Here is a 26359-nt window from a genome sequence, read left to right on the forward strand (position 1 = left end):
TTTAAACACTAAAATGGCTCTTACAAAAGTTAAAGAGCTGGAAAATTTTTAAATGTCCCATCTATCTCTTCCATCAGACTAAATGAAAATGACTAGAGTAAATGCCCTCAAAAGAGAAAAGTTTAAATATTCACTGAATTTCTTTTTACTCTATTTTTAAAAAAAATTATTTTGGGCTTTAAACTTTCTGGCAGCTTAAAGATTCACTTTGACCCAGTATGACTGAACCATCATAAAAGAACTACTATTTCCCAGTGATTCATTTAATTGACATATACTTTCTGAAGAGTTCACTGAATCTTAAACAGAAAAAGCAGAAATTTTTAACTAAAATAAGATAAAACTGTATAGAAGTCCAATTCCTGCCCCCAACTTTGTATTCTGGTATCTTTCAAGCATACAAAATGGTTAATATTTTACAATGAACCTCCATTCACCCATAATCTAAATTGAATAATTATTATTTCACCATGTTTATTTTATAAATACATAGATATGTAAGTTTATGTAGGTTTTTTTTTTTTTTGCTAAAGCATTTGAAACATAAATGCAGACACTTCACTCCTTAAGTACACAGGGCAAGCTATCACCTAATAAGTACAGTCTCGTACTTAGCCACTACAATTATTATAACTAAGAAATTTAACAATAATTTTCTCACACACAATGGGTAGTCCATACTTAAAATAACCCACTCTACCCCCAAAATATCTATTTTTAAATACCTAAGATCTCATCAAGGTTCACAAACTGAAGAACTGTTACTCAATCATTGGTAATGCCAACAGTGCCCTAAATAATGTCTCAAACTTAAACTAATTTGGTGCATTTTTAGTAAACTCATTAAAGATTTTCATGAATGTGGAAACTTAAAAGATTTGTCAAAAAACTGTTCAGACTATAAATACTTTATCTCAAAAACATTTACCTAAGAGACAGAAATTTAAATTTTCTCTATAAAGTACAAAGTACATTTTAAAAGAGTAGGAAAAAGAGAACTAAACTGTGCAATGTCCCAATTTACTTGGGAGCACAAAAGAGAGGTAGAGGCCAAAATGCCGTTGCTTTTCTGTTGGAGGTGTTCTGAAATCAGGGTGGTCTAACAAGTATTCAAAAAACTCCAATATAAACACTGCATTCTTTGTAAGAGCTAGGCCTATTTCAGCATCTTTGACTAGCATTCAAATACCAGGCTAAAAACCTTGATCATCAGGCAGTCAACACTACAAAATGTTTTAGTCACCCTATAAAAGTTACATTTCTTTATTTAAGATAAGAGAGGAATTTCTGGAAGGAGGAAGGGAATATATGAAAAACTTCACAATAAAAGTTATAGGTTCCTTCTAACTTTCTTAGTTCAACTGTACAGTATCTATAATCTCGTCCTTTTTCTGCAGTTTCTTTTTGAAGGTAAATAAAACCAAAGACATAAAAGAGATTTACATATAAAAATCCATGTGAGTATAAAGAATAAGTAATGACTTGCTGTAGACTAAATAGGAATGTAAATTAATAAAAAATGTATACTGAACCAATTAAAGTATTTTTTCACAGAAACTCAAACATAACATTCTAATTTGCTAGGTTTAGGGTAAAGACATTGAGAAATATCTTGAAATATGAATGATGTTCTAGTTTTTCCTTTTCAATAAGTACTGAAAATTAAGACATGGCATTTTTTACACCACTACACAGTAAATTTCCTTTGGTGAAATGACTCCAAAATATTTAATAAAAAATAAGATTTTTCACTTTTTTAAAAATTATGGTTAATCCAGCTTATTCATTTGATCAGGAGACGAAATCATTCTAAAAATCCTCAACCTAAATTAAGAGACCAGGCTGCTTCACTATCCCATTTGGGATACAGCATGCTTGGAGTATAGTGAAATAAGGTTCATATACAATTACAGTTAGACTTACTGCTTTACAAAGGCTTCCCTGGTGGTTCAGACAGTAAAGAATCTGCCTGCAATACAGGAGACCTGGGTTCGATCCCTTGGTCAGGAAGATCCCTGGAGAAGGGAATGGCTACCCACTCCAGTTTTCTTGCCTAGAGGATTCCATGGAGAGAGGAGCCTGGTGGGCTACAGTCCATGGGATTGCAAAGAGTCAAATACGACTAAGTGACTAACACACACATTATTGCTTTATACTGCTTTCCCATCAGCTTCACCCCCACATCTGTACTATTCTACAATCAACAGATTAGGCAAATCCCTAAAGGAGAAAGGTTAGGGTAAGGGAACATTAGGAGTTTTAGGTCTAAATTATCTCAGTAATTACTTATTGCCAATCTATATACTATTCACAAAATACTAATAAGCCTAGGGACAGTCCCTGCCACAGTGAAATCAGTAACATAATTGTAACAAAAAATATATTTTAAGTTCATTAGTTAAAAAGCATTTGATTCTCAGGTTATACTCTTGGACAACCTGAAAATTCTTAAAATGCCAACCAACAAACACTCTGTTTCTAATTGAGCAACAACTGATTTGTCTTTAAAACTATTTTAAAGCCACAGTTCATAACGAAAAATATAGTTCATAATGTAAATTTATCAATCACCCAGTCACTGTTGGTACCTACCTCAAGAAGGCCAGCTTTTGTGGTCACCACCAACATATCAGAATTTCCTTCATCTTCCATAGTGAGCAAGTCTTCAACTGGAGAAGCAGCTCGAAACTGAAAAGGTGTACTTGCTCCACGAATTTCGCCCTTATGAGTAACATAACAGAACTGATAAAACTCTCCATCATCATTTGGAAGGTAATATCCTAAAAGGAGTATAAACAAAAAAATTAGTATTTATTGTTATTAAATTATTTGTATTTAACAAACCTTGCTATTTCCTCTTATTCCTGACCTTGTTTCTAGACACTCAAGATGTCTTTCTTTCCTCCTTCATAAATTGTCTATCAAAACCAGACTCTTTCTTCTTCCCTAAATATGCCCATATTTTTATCTTAGGTCTAAGATTATACTTTCAGAATATTCTTTCCCTGTAGTTTCACTCAGATAAAACCAATTCATCTGGGAGAGTCAATTATGTAGTTATCAATGAGAAAGAGGCTGGAAGAGGAGCAATGGAAGAGTAAGCATAAAAACCTAGGAGGACTAGGGGTAGAAATATATCAGTTAAAGAAATGTTCTCTCAAATCACATTAATTAAATGCAAAGGAGAGATATTAACAGAAGGAATATACCATACATGTGAATTGTGTAAGGGCAAAAAGAGGATGAGGTCTACTTGTGCAGAACAAAAATAAGCTTTGGAACCACAAATATTTATTCTGGAATCCCAGCTCTACCACTAATTGTTATATATTTAACCTCCCTGAGCCTGCTTCTTATCTGTAAAAGATATCTGAAGACAGCTATCTCAAAGCTTCAAAGTATCATGGATTATGTATACCATCTAGCCCATTATCTGACAAATGTTTTCAATATTTATTCCTTTCTTCTTTAGCTCAACTGCTACCCTCTGAAATTTTGCTGGATTACAGCTCAAAATTAATCTTTACCTCCTCTCCAAAGCTCCCATGGTATTTTTTACATGTAAAAAGGGATTAAAAAAAAAAAAAACCTCAGAGGACTCTCCAGGTGGTCCAATAGCTAGAACTCCGAGCTCTCAATGTAGGGGACTTGGCTTAGATCCCTGGTCAGGGAACTAGATCCTACATGCCACAACTAAATATATAGTGTTTTGCAACTAAGATCTGGTGCAGCCAAATAAATAAAAATTGAATTAATTTTTTTCAAAAATCCTCCACAGTATGCTTTGCATTACCATTACATATATGTTTTATAGGCAACATCCATCCCTGGAGGAAGAAATGGCAACCTATAGAGGAGCCTGGTGGGCTACCGTCCATGAGGTTGCAAAGAGGTGGGACACAACTGGGCACATACACACAAACCTCAGAAATGCTAAGAGCAGATTATTAATAAATATCAAAATTCTGAAATCTCCCAGAATGACTTGAAAAAAGAAAGCATTCAATGATAGTGAAATGAAATACATAGATCAATCTATTCACCTTATCTTCAATATTGATTTCGACCCAGGAATCTGTATTCACTATGCCTATTACTACTTCAGATCTTGAAAATTTTAGCCTTTATTATTATGATGTCAATTTTACTTGACTTCCTTCTTTAAAAAATAGCTGATCTTTGTCCATGGGAGCAGGGAGGCAGAGAAAATATAGTATTAGCCTGAAATATCTGGTGGTTCTTGAAAATAAGAAAGAAGTTCTAAAAAAACTGGGGGAGGGAGTGTCAAAAACCACAGGAGTCCATCTGACAGAGGTTCCAGTAGCCAAAAAAAGCCAAAACAATTTGACCAACAAAAAAATGGTTCAGTTCAGTTGCTCTGTTGTGTCTGACTCTTTGCGACCCCATGAATCGCAGCACGCCAGGCCTCCCTGTCCATCACCAACTCCTGGAGTTCACTCAAACTCATGTCCATCGGGTCAGTGATACCATCCAGCCATCTCATCCTCTGTTGTCCCCTTCTCCTCCTGCCCCCAATCCCTCCCAGCATCAGAGTCTTTTCCAATGAGTCAACTCTTCACATGAGGTGGCCAAAGTATTGGAGTTTCAGCTTCAGCATCATTCCTTCCAAAGAACACCCAGGGCTGATCTGCTTTAGAACGGACTGGTTGGATCTCCTTGCAGTCCAAGGGACTCTCAAGAGTTTTCTCCAACACCACAGTTCAAAAGCATCAATTCTTCAGCACTCAACTTTCTTCACAGTCCAACTCTCACATCCATACATGACCACTGGAAAAACCATAGCCTTGACTAGACGGACGGACCTTTGTTGGCAAAGTAATGTCTCCGGTTACATTAGACTTTATCCCACAGAAGAAAATAAATTTCCATGAATCCATAGAGAAGAGGACAACTCTTCCTAACACAACAATTCCAACTAGTAATGTACAAGAAATGAGAATAAAAAGGCATCATCAGACAAACACAACAACAGTAACTGTCGTAGCTAAGATCCACTGATGGATACTAAAATTAATGGGTCAAAGTTTGAGGCAAAACAACATTTGCTTATCTCAAAGGTGCTCCCCATAATATTCATTAAATTACAAAGAGAAATATACTAACTTTAATGTAGAGAAACCCAGCAGACATCACCTTAACTAAGTGATCAAAACTAACATTACTAGAAATTAGACATTCAGACATCAAGTAATCTCTAGTACAATGCAATGAAAAGAATACATCACTTTCATGGTAATCTTCCTGAAAATGTATAGCCTCAATCTAATCACAAGAAATGATCAGAAAAACTCAAAATGAGGAACATTCTACCAAAACAAAACTGAAAACTACTCTTCAAAAATGAAAGGTCATGAAAAACAAGGACAGAATGAGGAACTATCACAAACTGGAGAAGAAGATGATATGACAACTAAATACAATGTGGGATTATGGACTAGATCCAGGAACAGAAAAAAGGAAAACTACTGGAAACACTAGTGAAATCTGAGTAAAGTCTGTACTACTGTAGTCAATAGTGTTGTACCAATGTTAAATGTTTTTTTTTTTTAATAAACAGTTATACATGTCAACACTAAGGGAAGCTGGCTGAAGGGTAGATGAAAATTCTGTATACTATTTTTGCAACTGTACATCTAAACTTATTTCAAAATACAAAGTTATTTTTTAAAATAACAGAGAATTCCCTATGGATCCAGTGGTTAGGACTGTGCACTTCCAGTGCAGGGGGCACAGGTTCCACCTCTGGTTGGGGAACTAACCATCCTGCAAGCCACAATAAATTTATCTAGCAATAAATTTTTGAAGTTTTAAAAACTCCATCCTCTTAATAACTTCTACTAAATTTATTAATCTGTGGCTGAGTAACTTTGCAAATGGCCACTACATTTACTTTAAAAGCTTAAACAGAAAACAAAACTAACAGTTTGACTAAGCAGCTCTGGTTCGGACATGACTAAAGCAACTTAGCATGCATGCATGCACTGGAGAAGGAAATGGCAACCCACTCCAGTATTCTTGCGTGGAGAATCCCAGGGACAGAGGAGCTGCCGTCCATGGGGTCGCACAGAGCTGGACATGACTGAAGTGACTTGCAGCAGCAAGCAGCTCTGGTATCATGGCATTAGAAATTCTACAGACTAGATACCCAAGGTCTTTTTTTAATATCACAAAAATAACTCACTAGAAAACATGGCTCAGGATTTCTCTGGTGGTGCAGTGGACATAGGTTCAGTCCCTAGTCTGGGAAGATTCCACATACCACAGAGCAACTAAGCCCATGTGCCACAATTACTGAACCTGCGCTCTAGACCCCTCAAGCCACAACTACTGAACCACGTGCTGCAACTACTGAAGCCCACTCTCTTAGAGTGTCTGTGCTCCCACAACAAGAGAAGCCACTGCAATGGGAAGCCTGCACACTGCAACAAAGAATAGCCCCTCCCTGCTCACCTAACTAGAGAGAGCCCATGCAAAACAATGAAGACCCATACAGAAAAAATCTAAAAATGGTTCAATACCATTTAAGACACAAAATATAGTTATTCAGAGTTGAGATTCAAAGCTACCTAGAAATAGATCTCATCAGATCAATAACACTGAAAACAGGAAAAAGTAAAAACCAAATTCCAAGTCAAATTTTATAGCCTGTAACATTAGCAATCAAATTATAGTAAATAAATAAGGGTTCATTTAGGAAAAAAATTATACCTATGCATATTTTATTAGTTATTCTGAGTTTTACATTTCAGGATTCTCATCACTACCCCACAAAATGAGGAAAATTATTTGGATTATGCTTAAAATTCCTTCTACCTCTAATATAACCATGTTTTTCATGATTCTATCTTGAGTTCACTATATAACAACTCCTAGGCAAGCAGAAGCTTCTCTTTCTGAATTTTAAAGTAAAAATTATTATGAATTTTCAAAAACATGTAAATTAGCTCCCAAGAAAATCCTTTTACAGTATAAATAGAAATAAACTGGATGTACTTTTTTTTTAAAGTGCTTTTAAACTTTCTGCTGTCATAAAAAGACACAGATGTGTATAGCGGACTTTTGGACTCAGAGGGAGAGGGAGAGGGTGGGATGATTTGGAAGAATGGCATTGAAACGTATACTATCATGTAAGAATCGAATCGCCAGTCTATGTCCGATGCAGGATACAGCATGCTTGGGGCTGGTGCACAGGGATGACCCAGAGAGATGTTATGGGGAGGGAGGTGGGAGGAGGGTTCATGTTTGGGAACGCATGTATACCCGTGGTGGATTCATGTCAATGTATGGCAAAACCAATACAGTATTGTTAAGTAAAATAAAGTAAAAATAAAAATTAAAAAAAAAAAAACTTTTTGCTGTCATAAATAAGCAAATTCATTAGTCACTATAACAAATTCTGTTAAGCTTTTTAGTCTAAGAAAATTAACCACATGAACAATTACCGGAAATAAAGCCACAACTTTGAATAACAAATATCTTATAACAAAATCAGTTCCAATATACACATTTGAATTTGATCATCTAAAAAAGGCCATGAATTAAAAGATAAACTACATACATAATTTGTAAATTTCTTAATCTATAAAACATCTATGAGGACCTAAATCTTTATCTTTATTACAAGCACAAATTGTATCCTCTGAATATGTGTTTCCTGTCACAGTATATAAGGAAACTTTTTCTATTAATATATATGCAAGCTATATATGATCACACTGCCAACTGATAAACCTTGTTAAGTTTTTTTAAAAACATAAACCACCAAAAGCCAAAACACTACCACCACCTAATACTAGCAAAGACGTAATCCATACCAACTCTCTCTCATTGTTGGTGAGAATGCAAATATTGCCACTTTGGAAAAAGTTTGATGGTTTCTTACCAATGCATGCCAAGTCACTTCAGTCATGTCCAACTCTTTGCAACCCTATGGACTATAGCCAACCAATCAGGCTCCTCTGTCCATGGGATTCTCCAGGCAAGAATACTGAAGTGGGTTGCCATGTCCTCCTTTAGGGGAAATTCAGAAAGAGAAGCTTCTCTTCCCATGTAGCACTAGTGGTAAAGAACCCGCCTGCCAATGCAGAATAGAACACACGTCTCTTTACATCCCCTGCACTGGCAGGCAGGTTCTTTACCACTAGTGCTACATGGGAAGAATATATTTCAAAATATATTCTCACCATAACAGCAATCATACTCTGATATTTGTCCAAATAAGCTGAAAACTTACACATCCACACAAAAACCTGTATATGGCTGTTTCTACCAGGTTTATTTACAACTGCCAAAACTTGGAAGCAACCAAGATATTAATAGATGAACGAATAAATAAGCTGTTACACCCATATAGGTGACTTTATGTGTATTAAAATATTACACTGAGACAGTCCATTAGCTTCCCCAGACCAGAAACAGTCCACAATATAAATAAGACTAAGAAAGAGCTTTAATACGATCTGAAGTGAGTTCAATTTTAATGCAAAAATCACTCTGCAGCAAGTTGTTACAGATTTCTAAATAAAATTGTTGTGTTTTATTTTTTAAAAATAAAGCAACAAGGTGTTTTGTTTTGTTTTTTACATAACAAGAAATCTGAACGCAGTTACCAGCTGACCTTGATTTGGGAACTCAGGCATGTTAAGACAAACGTACGTGCTTGTCTTGGCCTTCTACCTCACGGCCACAGGAGGGATGCTGGAGCTCTAGCTATCACCTCTGTGAAGGTGGAATGTGTGGGGAGGGACAATACTAGGTCTATCTTCCTCAAAAGGACTTTTTAAACTCTGTATGTAACACCAAGCTAAGACAAAATAAATTTTGTATTATCCACATCCATTTTTATAGGCAACTTTCCCTACAGAATTTCTATTCTATAAATCCCATGAATCATCTTTGTGGTTTTCATACACAATATTTTTCTCACCTTTAATCTTACTATCTAGTATCAGTAACAGCATTATTTTCTCATTTGAAAAAAAAGTGATCAAGACTTCAATGAAGAAATAAGGAAAACAATGTTTAATTATCTACATAAGGTATCATGAGACCGTCACCAGATATTTACATTCTATGACTTTTGATAAAGACAGACACTAATTTAACTTTAGTTACTGGACACACCTAAGCAGATAATTACAACAGGGTACAACATTTTTAATGGCAATAAAACATCTAATTTCACTGAGTTCTGTTTTCAGTTCTTACCTTGAAATGCTAACACACAATTGACTGCTGATCCTTCTACATAATGTTCAGGCATAGGGGACCATAAAAACGTGTAATAATCACGAGCAGTACTCCATCCAACCTAAAGGAGAACAACAAAAAGTAGATATTATAAAGTAAGTGGCTTAATATGAGTGATATCTTACAGCATATTGTTTACTGCATCCTGAAATTAAAGCATGCATTAATATGTTTACAAATCATGGGCATTTTAACAAGCACATCAAATTTTTATTATAGTTCTTTATTAAGCTATAACCTACTGCTATAAAAATCTGTAACAGTAGAACTTCTATGTATTAAAATGCAATTTGATATCCAATTTCCCATGGAAAATCTTAGCACACATATGATAAAATATAAAAACTTATGTTTCATTTAAAATTTGATTTCACAAAACGTAAGTTTTTAAAAGTTATTTTATGCCTCAAATTTAAGTGCTTTTTTAAAATTAGATTTCTCCTTCCTCCTTAAATCCACTGATTAAATTTCACTAGTCTCCCATCTTTAGTTAGTCTTGCCTACAGGCATGGTAAATTTTGTAAAAACTTAAATTTTTACTTTTATTCCTAAGGTGTTCACACACACAAAATAACCACCTGTATCCCATCAATCTCTAAAATATTTCCAACTAACAACATGAACCTATACGTTATATATCTCAGTTATTTTCCAGATGAACTGTCATAATAATATTAGATATGTTTTAAACAGAAAATAGATATACATTTGCCAGTATATCATGGCTTCCATGATGGCTCAGTGGGTAAGGAATCCACCTTCAATGCAAGATACACAAGAGACTCAGGTTCAATCCCTGGGTCAAGAAGATCCCCTTGGAGAAGGAAATGGCAACCGACTCCAGTATTGCCTGAAAAAATCCCATGGACAGCAGAGCCTGGTGGGCTACAGTTCAAAGGGTCACAAAGAGTCCGACATGACTGTGCACACACAAGAAATTATGCATCATCCACAGGGTTTGATTACACATATGTTCTACAATTCTGATTGACCTAGGATTAGATATTCCAGACTACTGAAGATGGAAGAATCTTGTATTACTATCTTTAGTCTCTAAAGGAGTGTTTTCAAACTGTAGGTCACAATCCAGTAGACTAAGTGGTGATTCAATTTAGTAATTCATACCCACATTTATTTTTTAATTAGAAAGAATTAGAAAGCATCAGAGTGCATGAAAGCCAAGTATTGCTTGATGAAAATTTGTTTCAGTATGTATTTGCATGCAACTCTGCTGGGTCAAATCACAGAATTTTTATTTCTTTCTGCGTCATGGTCAAAAACATTTGAAAGAAGCTTAAGGAAACCATCATGTAAGTGATTTCCCTGACCTAAGGCTCAGTTTTTTTCTCTCAGAATTGTCAGAAGGATTAAATTAGATAATAAACATAAAAGCAGCACTTGGCAGAGTGCCTGACCCACGATGGGCACTCCATAAAAGGTAGTTTTTGCAAGCACTGTATGCTGTAGTAATTAACAGCACAGAAAGTAAGGTCGGACTGCTGAAAAAGATCACTTACTAGTTTTAAGATTTCAGACAAGTTATTTTTGTTGCTTCCTCTTTAAAATGGAGATAATAGGGCTTCCCTAGTGGTTCAATGGTAAAGAATATACCTGCCAGTGCATGAGACACAGGTTCAGGGAAGATCCCACCGGCCTTGGAGCAACTAAGCCCGTGCGCCACAACTGTTGAGCCTGTGCTCTAGAGGCAGGGAGCCACAGCTACTGAAGCCTAGACATCGTAGAGCATGTGCTCCCCAAGAGCAGTCACAACAATGAGAAGCCCATGCACCGCAACTACAGAGTAGCCCCTGCTCTCCACAACAAGAGAAAAACCTGTGCAGCAACCAAGACCCAGCACAGCCATAAAACAAATAGATAAAATGAAGATAACTAACAATCTCAAAGGCTTGTATGTGTATTAAATGAGGTAAGCCCTGTAAAGACACTTGGCACAATGCTGGAATGTGAGTGTCCATGAAATGTTACTATTCATTAATACCCAAGAACATAACCTATTAGGGACAGTGAGCTTAACTCTAAGATATTCTGTCCCTCATTTCCTATCTCCCAATGCTTCTAACATCTCCTGAAAAAGAACCCATCTGAAGTATTCCCCAAAAGATAAACCTGGTACAAGTTATACCTTGCATTCTTTGTCCCCATGCCGGTCCATATGCTAGTCTGGAAAGAAATACTATTCTAGAGCTACATGTTTTTTGAAAAACATCTCCCTAACTGAAGAGGCTCTACCTGGACCAGGTGGTTAGAAAACATGCTTAGTGAGCCATATATTTGTGATGGCAGACACACAGAACTGCTAATATCACAATTATATACACCTGATTCAAGTGGCACAGGGAACAGCAGTCATAAATACACTTATTGTTTTTGAAAAAATACTACCCTTATCTTACAAATTAAGAAACTAGTAAAGGGCATGGACGATGACGGCAGCACTGGAGCCGTGGTGCGATCCCCAGGGGCCAGTCCTAGAGGGGATGGCTTTGTCCCATCTGCTCTGGGAACCTGAGAGCACTGGGATGCTGTCTATAAGAGAGAACTGCAAACTTCCCAAGAATACGGAGATACAGGAGAAATCTGGTTTGGAGAGTAGGACTCGACTAATAAGGTGGATGCAGAAACACAAGATGCCATTGGATGCTTCAGTGCTTGATATTGGGAACTGGCGTTTTCCTGGTTGAACTTGCAAAATTTGATTTCTCTTATGTTACTGGAATTGATTACTCTCCTTCTGCAATACAACTTTCTGGAAGTATTATAGAGAAAGAAGGTTTATCTAACATTACTTTGAAGGCAGAAGACTTTTTGAACCCTTCCACAAAGTTGTGTGGGTTTCATTATCTGTGTTGACAAAGGGACGGACGTTTCATGCCATGAGCCTTAATCCTGACAATGCAATTGAGAACAGGAAGCAATATTTGAAATCTCTCTCCAGAGTGTTGATAGTGAAAGGCTTTTTTCTAATAACCTCATGTAATTGGACCAAGGAAGAGTTGCTGGATGACTTCCGTGAAGGATTTGAACTTTTCGAAGAGCTGCCCACACCCACGTTCAGCTTTGGCAGCCAATCTGGAAACTGTGTAGCAACATTGGTTTTCCAAAAAAACATGAGACTTCACTGGACAGATTCAGTTAGTGCTTTTTTAAGAAGCTCTGCATCAAAGTGGACCTTACACAGAAAATGCAAGTGCAAGTAAATGTTTAGTAAGTACACAGGATGCACATTCTGAGTAGAAATAATGGGTTGGATTAAAAAAAAAAAAAAAAAGGCTTGTAAGCGGTTGGGTTTTAGAGATCAACCAAAAATAATTTTAAAGTTTTCTTTTGTATTTGAGATGTAAATATATTTCAGATTAAAAAAAAAAATCCTGTTAACTGCTGAACAGTTAAAACTTTAAAGCAGCAAATGAACTTACAGGGGGGAAAAAAATTAGTAAACGGCAAAGTCAGACTCTAAACCTAAAGTTCAAGCTCTTTACCACTGGGACTCTACTCATTCTTCTCCTAGCAGGATATACTCTCATACTTTCTGAAATTCCACCTCCTTCCTTCCAACAGAGTCACTGACTATACTATTCCTAAATAAAATGTAGTTGACAAAAGAAACAGTAAGGTAAAGGTGGAAAATGCTGTTTCTAGCTGTCTTTCAGGATAAGAAAAACATTAATGGGGGAAGTGAGATCTTTTATCACCTAAGAAAAATGTTTAAGAGATATGTTAAGTGGTTTGGTCCTTGCTGTGTTCTAACTGAATCACAGTAATTCAGGCTGTTTCTCATTGTGTGACTACAGTGCTAACTTATACTTTGCTTTCCTTTATTGCATAAATCTGGGCAACTCAAGGGAGTGGCAGACCATGCTCTAAAACATCACAAGTATCCCACACTAAGCCAACCAAGAAATTGGGGCAAGATGCAACCCAATCTGAATATAAAAATCAGCAATATAGGACTATAAATTCCTTTTGAGGAAGGAAAAACTGAACAACAGTTAACATGAGGTGCATGTCAAGCAAACACTTTTAAAAAATAATGTAAAAGTCTCTCAATCTGGAAAGACAGAGTACAGATCCCTTTAGGATAGTTATGTCTAACATCTAAACTTCCACACACAATAGAAGGACAAACAGTGGAAGAAACAGAATTTGGACATCTAGAAATTATGCATGCATTCATGGTTTAAGAACAGTAAACAAATTAGAAAAATCACACCACAGTGTCCAAGACACACACTATTTCTCTTTTATTTTTTGGTTATCTTGTAAACTTTATCAGATTTCTGGAGTGCAGAGTCCAATCCCTTGAAATGCAAGGGAATTCGCCTTTTAGTCCCTTAGCAGCAAACATAAAGAAAATTATTACATTTAGAGTTGATAACAGCAAATTTTAAAACATTGATAAATGGCAGAGAGAATTATGATGATACTTAGAACAATGGGGCAGTCAAAGTTACCGACAACTGTCAAAACATATTGCTTTTATCCACTTGTATCCAGTTAAGAGGGCCTATCTATACTTAGGAAAGAACCAAAACAACAGATATTTCACTATTTAGTCCAGTTTGGGGAATTAACAATAGTACTGGACATCATTCTTCTGTTACTAATGCAACTGGCAAAGTAAGAGCAAAAAAGGAAATTAAACAAGAATAACACGGAAGAAAAAAATGGCAAGTGTGTTTCCTTTAAATAGGATTAACATTTTAGAGAAACATGTTGGTATTAATCATTAGTAAATTCTGAAAGCAAATGTAAAGAAGATCAGAAGGACAAGTTTATCAAGTAAAAATACAGGTATTAGTAAATTCTGGAGAAACCTCAAAAGAAAGAAACATTAGGAATGAGAGCACACAGAGAGCACTTGCAAAGACAAGAGAGAGTGGGGACTGGTTTGGGGGGAGATATAAATGGAGAGAAACACAGGACATGAAGCAGGTAAGGCACTGAAATATGTTTGCTGATTATGTACAGATGAATACAAAACCTAAAAAACAGTTAAAAAATGAGCCCATGAATTTTTAAATTCTAGAAAAACATACACCAAACAGCAACAGGTATTTCTGGGGAAGGTGAGGGTACACTTTGTAAGGGTATTAATTTTCTTTCTTTTGTATATACTGTAATTTTCAAAAATCCTTACAAGAGCAAAGGTCCTTCTTTTTTAAAAGGAAAGAACTGCAAAAATGCCTAGATACACAAAGATTGATGCAATGCTCAGTCTAAGAAATATCGTATCATAAACAACATAAATGTCCCTCCATGAGATAATATGTTATAGAGCTACTTATTGAGAAAGTGGCTACAATCATAAGTGAAAAATTCAGGACATAAAAAACGCCATATGATGCTGCTGCTGCTAAATCGCTTCAGTCATATCTGACTCTGTGCGACTCCATAGACGGCAGCCCACCAGGCTCCCCCGTCCCTGGGATTCTCCAGGCAAGAACACTGGAGTGGGTTGCCATTTCCTTCTCCAATGCATGAAAGTGAAAAGTGAAAGTGAAGTCGCTCAGTCATGTCCGACTCTTAGCGACCCCATATACTACTCCTCCAACTATTTTCAAAATATACTGAAAAAAAGACTGAAAGTATTCTTCCTTGAGTTAAAAGAAAAAACAAGGGACTGAAAGGAAACACTTCTAAAACATTAATAATGGTAACCACTCTTAACAGGTAGGGAGATTAGGGTCTGATCCCTGGGTTGGGAAGACCCCCTGGAGGGCACAACAGACTCCAGTATTCTTGCCTGGAGAATCCCATGGGCAGAGAAGCCTGGTGGGCTACAGTGGCAAACACAGACTAATGCAACTTAGAGCACACGCACATAGTTGGGCAATGGGACTACACTGGCCATCTTAAATTTTTATCTTTTGCATCCCCTGTTTTTTCCAAGTTTTCTAAAATTATGATAATTTTTACAACAGGAGAATTTTTTTTAAAAAACAAAAAATAAGAAAGGACTGGAATGGAGACAGGGCAGGAAGACAGAAGAAGCAGAATGAAGACATATGAAAAGGCAAAGAGAAACAAAGAAGAGGGAAAAAAACTTGAAACAAGGTATTCAAGCACAAAATCACTGCTAGTTTCACTTTTCATACCAGGAAATTAAAGTTTTTTAATCTGGTGTCAGTAAGGTTTCAGTGAGAAGAGTATCTTACTGGGAAGGTTGGTTTTCCTATGTGACTCTGGACAACATGACATAATCACTTTGCACTCCCAATTTCCACAACTAGAATAGTATCTCTGAAACATGAGAATTGTTATAACTCCTTTACAGTTAAAAAAAAAAGTCTCATGGACCTTTAGTTTAAATTATTTTAATTACAAGTTAATTTAATTTGTACCGAGTATAGCCTAAATATAAATAAATTCTTAAAAATACTTATACAATCAAGACCAAATCAAATTGATGATAATAAAACAAATATCATGGGACATATTAAATATTTTATTGCAATTAATGTTGGGTTTGATGATAGATATGACATCATGTATAGTTCTCAATCTTTTCCTGTATTTTTTTTTTAACTTCAATCCAATCACTCATAAAATGCACACAGAACTTTTTAGGAATCCTGTTGTTAACTCTGAAAAACTAGATCTCTCACTTAACCAAACTGCCGAGAACAATTCTTGAAATTTTACACGTGGTTTACACGTGGTTCAAACGTTAGCGCCAAAGTTTAATTTGGAGTGACCAAGACACTTCTTTCTGGACCTCAGTTCCCTCACCTGCAAAATAGTGAGTATAATGCTCTCATGAAAGATCTTTGCAAAGTATAAAGAATAAACAAACATGCTACATGTTTTAGTTGTAATTTAACCAACACTAGAGAAGAGGGAGAAAAACTGAAAGGAAAAAATGAAAATCTCCAACCCAGTCTACATCCCTAGTCTGGCTTCACTCATTTCCCTACCCAACCTGGACTTCATGGTCAGTTAACCATTTCAGTAATGCACCTAAAACCATGCTAGTATCCTTTGCCCTCTTGACTTCTTTTTTAAATTCGCAGTGTGAATAATACCCACTTTTGGAATTCACTCAATTCTAGGTGCTCAATCTCTAGACAAACTCACAGCTGCTCAACAATCTCCTGGTTAACCTACTCCAATTCCCCATTCTTCCACAGTAACAAGACCAAATCTTCTCCATACTCAAGATCCCCACCCCTAGCCCCACTCCTCATCCCTACTCAGCACATGACCTTGTTCCTCCTCACTGAGGATATTTAATGAATGAGTTTCAGTGCCAACACATTCAGTTAATTGCTGACAAACCTTACAGATGCTTCCTATGGATTATTACCCACAATTGATCCCCTTCTCAAAGGCCTGCATTATTTCAAGTAGAAATTAAGATGGTCTAAACATTCTCTGTGCCTCCATTCTAATTCCAATTTATCTTATTCAGCACTGTAAGATTAAAGTTCACTTCTAAACTCTATTACTCTCTGCTTAAAAGTTATTCTTCAGCTAAATATTAACACAATCAACAACATGATCCAAACAAACTTTTCCTATTCATTTTCTAAAACTGGTACCTGTCCCAGGAAAATTAAATTCTTTAACATTTTCTGAAGCACACATTCCTTCCCTTATAGTTACTATCTAAGCACTTTCTCCCTGCCTGCCTTGTCAATATATTCATCAAAATCATTCTAGACAGCAATATGCAGTACATATCAAGTATTTAAAAACATTCAGTGCCACAAACATCGTAATTCCTTTTCCAAGAACTTATCCTATGAAATAAATGGACACAAAATTAAAAAAAATAAAGTCTATATTAAGGACTATTTAATGTATATATTTAGAAACATTTCCACGAATTTCACAATGCATCAATAGCATATGTGTATACTTTTTATAGACAAATTATTATTTACAGATATATACCAATATGTTAACAATGCTTATTCCTGCTGCTGCTAAGTCGCTTCAGTCGTGTCCAATCCTGTGCGACCCCACAGACGGCAGTCCACGAGGCTCCCCTGTCCCTGGATTCTCCAGGCAAGAACACTGGAGTGGGTTGCCATTTCCTTCTCCAATGCATGAAAGTGAAAAGTGAAAGTGAAGTCGTGAAGTCGCTCAGTCGTGTCTGACTCTTAGCGACCCCATGGACTATAGCCCACCAGGCTCCTCCAGCCATGGGATTTTCCAGGCAAGAGTATTGGAGTGGGGTGCCATTGCCTTCTCCAGCTTATTGCTAGGTAATAGTATTAAAACACGATTTTTTCTTCCCCTGAGTTTTCCTGTACAGTTTGAAGTTTTTACTACATGCTTCAACTTCCCACTGAGTTTTAAGTATCATCCAGGCAAGATGGAAAGGGTATTCTACTCAAATTTATTTATTATTTATTTATGTAAGTACTACTGCTTAAAGAAGAGTTAACAGTCCTTGGAGTGCACAAGAGATAATACATTAGCATTATGAAAGCCAAAAATAAGCAGGCAATGTAAAAAAGGAAGCTACAAATCAGGTCTTATAAAAGAGCCCTATTTGGCACCCTAAGTTATTTGGTCTTGGCATTATCCCACAGAGGATGAAGAGCCACTTAAACAAGAGGAAGATATGTTCAGATTTTCATTTTCTATTATATATAGAGCATTTTGAAGAACAGATAAAATGGAGGAGTGGCATTAAGAATGAAAGCAGGGAAAACAGGAAACCTACTGCAATCGTCTTAGAAGGAGATAAGGAGGGCATGAACTACAGCAGTGATATTAAAAATGTGGAAATAGGCAGTAAAACTGACACAATTGTGTTTGGCTGGATCTGATGAGACAGTCATAAACTTTTGGCGTAAACAATAGGTTATTAACAAAAAATGGGAGGGGGGACCAGAAGACAAAAATAAGTAGTCTGAAAAAAAAAAAAAGTAAAGATTTATCTTCTTGAAATAAAATTTATCACACATCAGCCGACATATGCAGACTTCTCACTGCACATAATGAAAAGTTTGCAAACTACTTAGCTTAACACTGAAGGTTTTCCGTGGAAAGACTGACACTTCATCTCCCTCCACTTCACTAACTCATTCTCATTCTCACCCCTGTGCCTTTGCTTATGCCATTTTCCTGCCAGGAATGCTCTTTTCTTCCCTCAATCTCATTTCCCTGCTCTGTTCTTCCTCTCTGTCTCACTCTTCAAGAAAATACCAATTCTTAGTGTCTTTAACTTGTTATTCATCTCTGATGTAAAATTAAAAATGATACTGATTTCATAACAAGCTTACAATGAATGTATCTTCATAATGGATTTTGACTAGCCTAAAGAAAAGAGAGTAAATAACTCACCAATCCAGCAATGCCAAAGGATGAGAGATTCAAAAAGGTACTGAAATATGATTAAATGCCAGAACTTTGTTTTGTCCCATACAGTTTTTCTGCCCTCCTCACTCTATTAGGCCAGACTTTCACTGCTTCATACTCTCAATGTACCTAATTCTAGCAGCTACTTTTATTTTTCTACTTTACTATTTAACTTATACAGACCACACAATCAAAATTCCAATACCTAATGGTCTTGGTTTTAACAAGTCATATCTAAAATAAAAATTGCTTCTGAGGGAGAATCTAGAATAACCCAAGAGAAAAGTAAGTCTTACTACCTGTACATCTACAGCATTACTTTGCTAAATGGACATTCTTATTTTCTGGTTCTCCATTACATTCTGAAGACTGGAAATTGCCAAAAAACTTCCACCACTGTAATGATCATCTCAGTGTAATTTTCAACTAAATGTAACACATAATGGCAAAATATTAGAACTGGGACTCTTGCCATCAATGAAATTACTAGTCATGTAAAACAGAATACTCTTATTAAAGCATGAGACAATATGAGGAATATTTTAACAATGTGGGACAACAGAAAAGATAGTAACATAGCTGCAGAGCTGTACAAAATTAATTACAAATTACAAGATCATAAATGATATACCAACCCAAAGGAAAAGATCACTTTTTTTAAGGTAAAGAATGGAGAAAATAGGAGGAAAAAAATTTGAAAAGAATTTTAAGTCAAACCTTTTGATCACAGAGAGGAAAGTCTGGTCAACTGAAGTTCCTAACATTTGTTGTACACTACCCTGCACTATTAAATATTTCAAGTTGCATAATGTTTTACATTTGAAGTTTATAAAAATAATCCTTAACATAGAGCTAAGACAAGTATAAACTAATTGTGAACCTCTTAAGAAGAAAATAAAGAGTGCCTATATGGAAGAAATATGCAGAAAGTTCTCTTACCTTGAATATACCAACCCAATCTTTTGGATGTGGATGGATATATGGAGTTAAAGTATAATGACATTCTAAATGTGCATTAGGAAGATAACTCTTGGCCACATTTTGAAAGATGACATGGGCAAAGTTGGAAGTCTGCAATGGAACTTCTTGAAAGGATGTCATTGTGAATCTGAAACAAGTAAATTATACATATTTAATGATACCAAGTAAGAAAAAACTCATACCTTGAGAAAATATATAGCTTTAAAAGTAAATTACATGGATATTCTCAGAGAATTATTGAAAAGACATACTTCTTAAATACTGGTACTCCTTTAGATATGATTAAATATAAAAACACAAACTGGGAAGTAATTAATTTACAAAATGGTTCAGAAAGTTCAACGAGTTAAAAAAAACTTAAAAACCAAACTTTCACCTCTCCTGCAAAGCCCAGCCCTCTGCTTCTCTTGCAAACCAAAAGCAGTGTTTCTATGTTGAACGCCTGAACCTGCATCACTTTCCTCCCTAATCCGACCTATTGCATCCCTCCACACTAGGTTCTAGGCTCCTATAACCTAGAGCCTAGTCAACTTCTCTGTCATGCATTCCTGATTCACATTCATGATCCCCAGCTTTTCTGAACTCCGGCTACATATTAGAATCATTAGGGAGTCTTAGAAAAAGACAATGATTTTTTGGGACCTGCATGCAAGTGTGTGTATACACATTCTTTTTTAAGCCTCCCAAAGTAATCTTAATCCTATATACAGCCAGCACAGAGAAATACTATTTAGACTATGACTCAAACCATCAATTTAAGTCTCCATTAGCAGCTCTCACAGATTCCCAGACCTGGGCTATCTTCTTGGGCTTCTGGTAAACACTTGTTCAAATCTCTCAGATTATGTAAAATCTGTTGGTCTACTTGGAATAGTTCAGCCTATTTGTTCATCTCTACCTATACCAATTCTACCCTTTCATTCTATCTTGATTCCAGCATTATTGTATCCTTCCCATATAGTTACTGATTAAAAACACATGTATTTTTAAATATATAGTGTCAATGAAAAACATACTGTTGAGAATCTATTATAGATTCAGTGAGTGCTCACTAACAGCACTTGCTAGCAGATGAATGGTGAAAGTGGCCTATAAAAATCTTCAAAACCTAAATGTTTTCCATATTATTTGCTCTACTTTTGAAAAAATGATACAATTCACTCAAAAAATCTATCTCTACAGTGTGTCAGACTCACTTCAGTCACTGTTTCTACGGTACCACATAGGAAACAATACCACTGACACAATGGCACTTGCTTCTGAGTCATCAAAACAAGAATCTCTGTAATAATGGGAAAAACCGGGTTAAGGCATTTGCTAACCAAATTATTCTAATTTACTTTACCAATCCATGAAGTTTCTACAGAAGTAACACTAATCACTTTTTTTTTTGGGGGGGGGGGGGGGGCCCACACTGCGAGGCTTGCAGGATCTTAGTTCCCAGACCAGGGACTAAACCTGGCCAAGGCAGTGAAAGCATTAGGGTCCTTACCAGTAGACTAACAGCAAAATTCTCAACACTATTCACATTTTAACAATTACTAAGAAGTCTTTATTTCTAGGAAGATCTAAGATAATATGCTTTTCCATGTTTCTTTTGTTGATCTGAAATACTAAAGCTAATCTTTAAAATTCTGAAATAACACTTCAGAAAACGCCCAATTTTCCTTTTGTCTCTTCTCTACTTCTCTTATGGTCAAGATACTGCTTTGTACTTATAGGATATACAATATACTGGTCATCCCACAAAGAGACTGTCATTCGTGAACCTGAAAGCCACTGTGGCAGAATACCAGGCTGGATGTCTACCAGCCTGTCCCACCTGAGGTTTGCCAGGATTCTAAGGTAAAGAGAACGCATTCAGTAGTAAATTTCCTGTATCTCTGCACTAACAAAAAGGCTTTATTACCAACAAATCTATTTCACAGAAAGACTTAACAGTCAATAGTCTCCAGCTGACAACCTAAAGTCTTCAGGAAACTGAAAAGGTAGCACAACACCAAACTTCCTAAAATAAGTGTTCATTACTTTCTTGGAATAGTCTGAGCAAACCTGGGCCCAAAGGGATGTCATGATGTTAATGAAACCACTAATAATAATCTCCTTTCAAGTTTAGTGGCTTCCTTAAAAAAAAAAAAAAAACCTTTGATTCCAGTTTTGAAAAAATGTTCACTACTTGTTATAAAAAATCCATGAGAAAGACTACAGCTAAATTAACTGAACCAAACTCTTTTTAGATACAACTACCGAAACTGAGACAAGTGAATCGGTAATGTTTTTCTATGAAGAAAACAAAGTTAGCTTACGGTGAGTTTCCCATGTTGTACATTAAAAGTAATTTAAGAATGAAACTTTTTTCATAAAACTTAAATATGTTCCTAAAGTAAACTAAATCAACAAAGTAGTATATGTTATACAACAAGGTAGTGGAGGTTAAACTTTTGTTTAACCTCAATTACAAGAGCGTTTAAAAATCAATACTTAAGACTTCTACTTCGCTGAAAAGTTTTAAGATATAAAATAACATAAAGGTATATACATATATGTGGGCGTCCCAGGTGGCTCAGTGGTAAAGAATCCACCTGCCAAAGCAGGAGACACGGGTTCGATCTCTGGGTCAGGAAGATCCCCTGGAGAAGGAAATGACAACCCACTCCAGTATTCTTGCCTGGAAAATTCCACGGACAAAGGAGCCTGGTCTTTAACAGTCCATGGGACCGCAAGAGTCAGACTCAACTTAGCAACTAAAACAATACACATATGTGTTTGTGTATGTATATGCTTATAAATGTATCAAAAGGGACTAAAAAGCACACACTACAGTCTTTACTCATGAGTTACGTGTGAAAAGAGGACTTAATAGAACTTCAACTTTTAACTCAATTGACTGAATTTTTACCAGTATATTTAATGTACTATTTTCATTATTTTAAATAAACACATTAACAAGAAATTTCATTTTTAAACTCTCTCCCCAAAATTCAAGTTTTTATTACAAAACTCTATCAGATATTAAATATATTCATGATGCTTATAAATCTTTAGAGTAAGATAATTTGCAATTATCCCATTAATAACCTTCATTAATCTCTCTCCCAACACTAACCTCTTTAAACATTTCAATCTGACTATAACTACAGAAATATTTTTACAAGTCACTTCATTCTCATTACTTTTTTAATTAATTTAATTCCAATATAACTTCTACTCATAAAAAAGTTAACAAGGATAAATGTTATCTGAATGTAACTACAACATGAATCAATCCTTTTTAAACAGTAAAATATCTAATTCCCATACAGTTTATGTTTCATTCTTCACACAGATAAAAACGGAGTGAAAAGATGGTAAATCTTTTAAAATCGTTAAAATTCACTGAGAATGTTAATACATCACAATGATTCACAGGCACACACACAGACCCACACACCATCCAGTGGGGAAATAATGTGCAAAGTCACTGCATCACCTTGTGGTAGTGTTTGGGAAGTGTAGCTTCACTGATAGCATGAGAAAAAGAACAAACAGCCTCAGCTGGAGAGAGGAAATACAATGCCTACCACAAAAGTAGGAGTAGCTTTACCATATCAAATTTCATTTCCCATTCTCTATAAAGTACACCTCTAGAAACATGGCAAACAAAAAATAAATAAACCAAACCAGACTTACCAAGAACAAGAGTAAGGGGGACAGAAAGAGCAAAGGGGATCAACTGTATGCTGGCAGATGGAAACTATATTTTTGGTGGTAAACATGCTGTAGTATATACAGAATTAGAAATATGTTATACACATGAAACTAATGTAATAAACCAATGTTACATAAGTAAAAAAATAAAAAATACATGAGAACAGTTCAAAAAAAGAAAAAAAGACATATCTGGCTGGGAAACAAAGTCTGAAATACCTTTACATGCTGTCTGCAGTGCCCTTTTCCCTATTTTCTGCTTTATTCCCTAACATCTCTAGGGTTCCTTTTAAGTGTTATGCTGTAAACTTAACTCTGTTAAGTCTTTGGTCTAAAATCCAATTTTCGTTATTTTTGAGGACTCATCAATATCTAAGGAATAATAGACAGTATGCAGTGGGCCCTCAGGTAAGTAGCTAAAATAAATTGAGGGCGGGGGAATATCAGTGTCATCTTCTTCCTCTTGGAACTTTTTCAAGCCCAAGCCTGATCTGGCTTTTCTGGTAGCATTTTTCCAGTGACTTCTGATACTCATTTTACTTAACTAGCCCAAAATGTGTAAACCTTAATCAAATAAAGTAGGAAGTTGACCATACTAAGAACTTCTGTGCATTAAATGTACAGAAAATTAAACTTTCTAATTTGGATATTTTATATAATTTGCTAATTCTAACACTTAGAATTCAAAAGGAAATAAGATAATTTTATTCTAGGTGATACTATTATTATAGTGATTTTATTTTTTTCAAAGTCCTTACCAGTTAAAGACGATAAATTATAGGTGAAATATCCTGATGTCCAGGGTTTCCCTTAAAAAACTCCAGGGGTGATAAACCAAGATTAGCAAACTAGTGAGTACTTAAACTCTTCTTTTTTTGGGTATTTTAAAAATTTCCATAATAAAAGTTAGTAAATCCAAAGTAGACAAAGACTAGTAATAAAAACTCACATATGACCTCTTGCAATAGAAACACATTACACACAGTAGTTGAAATACTTAGTAAAAAATTTTGTTTAACTTTCAGTTAATTATATATGAACTTTCAAACTTATCTCCAAACAGTTCGGGAAGAAGCTGAGTATCTGAAGGGAAAAACTACAGCTAATATTCTAGTTGCTTCCAATTACTCACATTTCAGCTCAAAGACTGTATCAGCTGGCTTACAGACCAGAAAAGAATTATCAGCGATCTTTCTGGAAGGCGGAAGCAAATCCACCAATTGGTCAGTTTACACACTTAACAGTCCTCCCAATCTCCAGAACTCTTACAGCGGAGTACCACTACTCATTACACTCTGCCAGGTGTCATGCACACCACTTAATTTTGTTTTAAATGGTGGTTTCTAAAAAACTGTGAAACTGCCTTTTTATTAAATTAGAGGGGAGGGAATCTTTACCTTCCTGTAAGGGTTTGAGACAAACTAAACTTTAAAAGCCCATAGGTGGATATAGCCAAAATTTTACTTAGTAATATCGAAATTTCAAAAGAATGTAATCCAATAAACTTCATGTGTGAGGCAATGCCCCCAAAACAGTAAAAAGGGCACATGGTTAAGACCGTTCAAAAATATTTAACATCATTAAAAAAGATCGAAACTTAGAATTCCAAAATACCTGTTATTTTGTTAAGTAAAGGATATTTACCAGTTTATTCTACGCAAATAGCTGCAGCCATAATTGTATAAACAAGGGTGTGCAATTTAACAATGGAATGGCTAGAAAACGTAATCAAGTATTCTTTCAAGAAATCAAGTTTATCCTTGATAAGAACAAAACGAAGGCACCTTTCCATACCTGAATAGCACTCCAAGGGTAATTAGCCCACTTTGTTTTTAGATTTACATGTTACTCTAATAATCTCTTTTAACGCTTTTGGAATTGGGCTCCAAAACTACAATTAGTAATTCCTGCATGCAGCTATTCTACAACTAGCGAGAGTTGAAAACTTAGACGTTTTCCTGTCCCTGACACAAAAGCGATTCATAACTACTTTGTAAAACCTAAAATATATGTAGAAAGTCAAATGTCACGGCGTTCTCAAACAAAATGATTACCAATAAGGTAATATGTTTATCAGGACACATACATGCATACTAATCTTTTAGCAAACATTCCCCAAAATGACGAGCTCCTGTCGGGACTTGTCCACAACCTGCGGGCCTCCGGGATTTTGGGAGGGAGTGTTGTGAAATCAGGACAAGTTGCCTAAGCAAAGACAAACATGACTCTTCCCGGAAGATTTAAGATCCTTTCGAGCACAAGGCGTGACAGTCATTTATAAGCAGACAAGAGAAGCGTTCACTAACTCTACAACCCAGGTGACGTTGGAGATCGAGCACAAACAGCTAACTCCGCCTACGGCCCGCGGCTCACGGAGTCCCCGCCTCCTAATCTACTGGCAACTCAAACCAAAACACGGGTTTCACTCCGCACGGGCAAACCTCAGTGTCCCATTTCGACACGACCTAAGTGTTTTCCTAAGCTTACCTACCCCAGCAACCCAGACGCTACCCACGAAGCACTCACCCTAGAGCAGAGCCTCCGCCAAAGCACTTTCTTTTTCGGGGGTCGCTGGCTACTCGTCCCCAACCAAAGGGCCCACATCCCACACGGCTCCCCTAAGTCGCCAAGGCCTATCCCAGGGCCTCCCCGCCGTGTGGGACGGCCCCCGGTCGCTTTTTCCAACTCCTTTGCTAACCAAAGTTGTCCACACTCCCGTCACAATCACAGACCGGGAGGAAAGGTTTGTCCTCGGGAAGGAAAGCATCGTCATTCGGCAGCATCGTCACCACGGAGACCATTCCCTAGACTAGCCAGGCCCCTAGACTCCAGAACTGAGGGGCGTATCACGAGCCCCGACAGAGCTCCAGGGGACGTCCACACCACGCAAGGCGCTGGGGCAGAACGGGGGAGGCGCTTACCGAGTGAGGAACTCTCGGGAAGAGGGGAGTGTTAAAGAGGTTTCCGAGCTTCAGCCGCCATCAGCCGCCGAACCTCTTCCGCCACCACAGCGTCCCTCTACCGACCGGTTACACCTCCCCACACGGCCAAAAGCCGGTGAAACGTCACTTCCTCCCATGGACCCGCCCTT

The 26359-nt window shown here is 36.4% G+C and overlaps 1 protein-coding gene and 1 pseudogene across 3 annotated transcripts in view; one reads left to right on the top strand and one right to left on the bottom strand.

The window, feature by feature from the left end:
- Positions 1-26302, bottom strand: part of TAX1BP1 (Tax1 binding protein 1) — a 90454-nt gene extending 64152 nt beyond the window's left edge. For all 3 annotated transcript variants that reach the window (XM_068972338.1, XM_068972337.1, XM_068972336.1), the window contains exons 1-4: positions 26190-26302; positions 19540-19708; positions 9229-9331; positions 2593-2780 (exon numbers count right to left, since the gene is read on the bottom strand). In XM_068972338.1, coding sequence (XP_068828439.1) covers positions 2593-2780; positions 9229-9331; positions 19540-19701 — 453 coding nt within the window. In that variant the 5' untranslated portion in view covers positions 19702-19708; positions 26190-26302. The remainder of the gene's footprint in view (positions 1-2592; positions 2781-9228; positions 9332-19539; positions 19709-26189) is intronic.
- Positions 11708-12488, top strand: LOC138080161 (EEF1A lysine methyltransferase 2 pseudogene; annotated as a pseudogene).
- Positions 26303-26359: the final 57 nt, after the last annotated feature.

The sequence above is a fragment of the Capricornis sumatraensis genome, chromosome 5 (genome assembly GCF_032405125.1).
Source record: "Capricornis sumatraensis isolate serow.1 chromosome 5, serow.2, whole genome shotgun sequence".
NCBI classification, from domain to species: domain Eukaryota; kingdom Metazoa; phylum Chordata; class Mammalia; order Artiodactyla; family Bovidae; genus Capricornis; species Capricornis sumatraensis.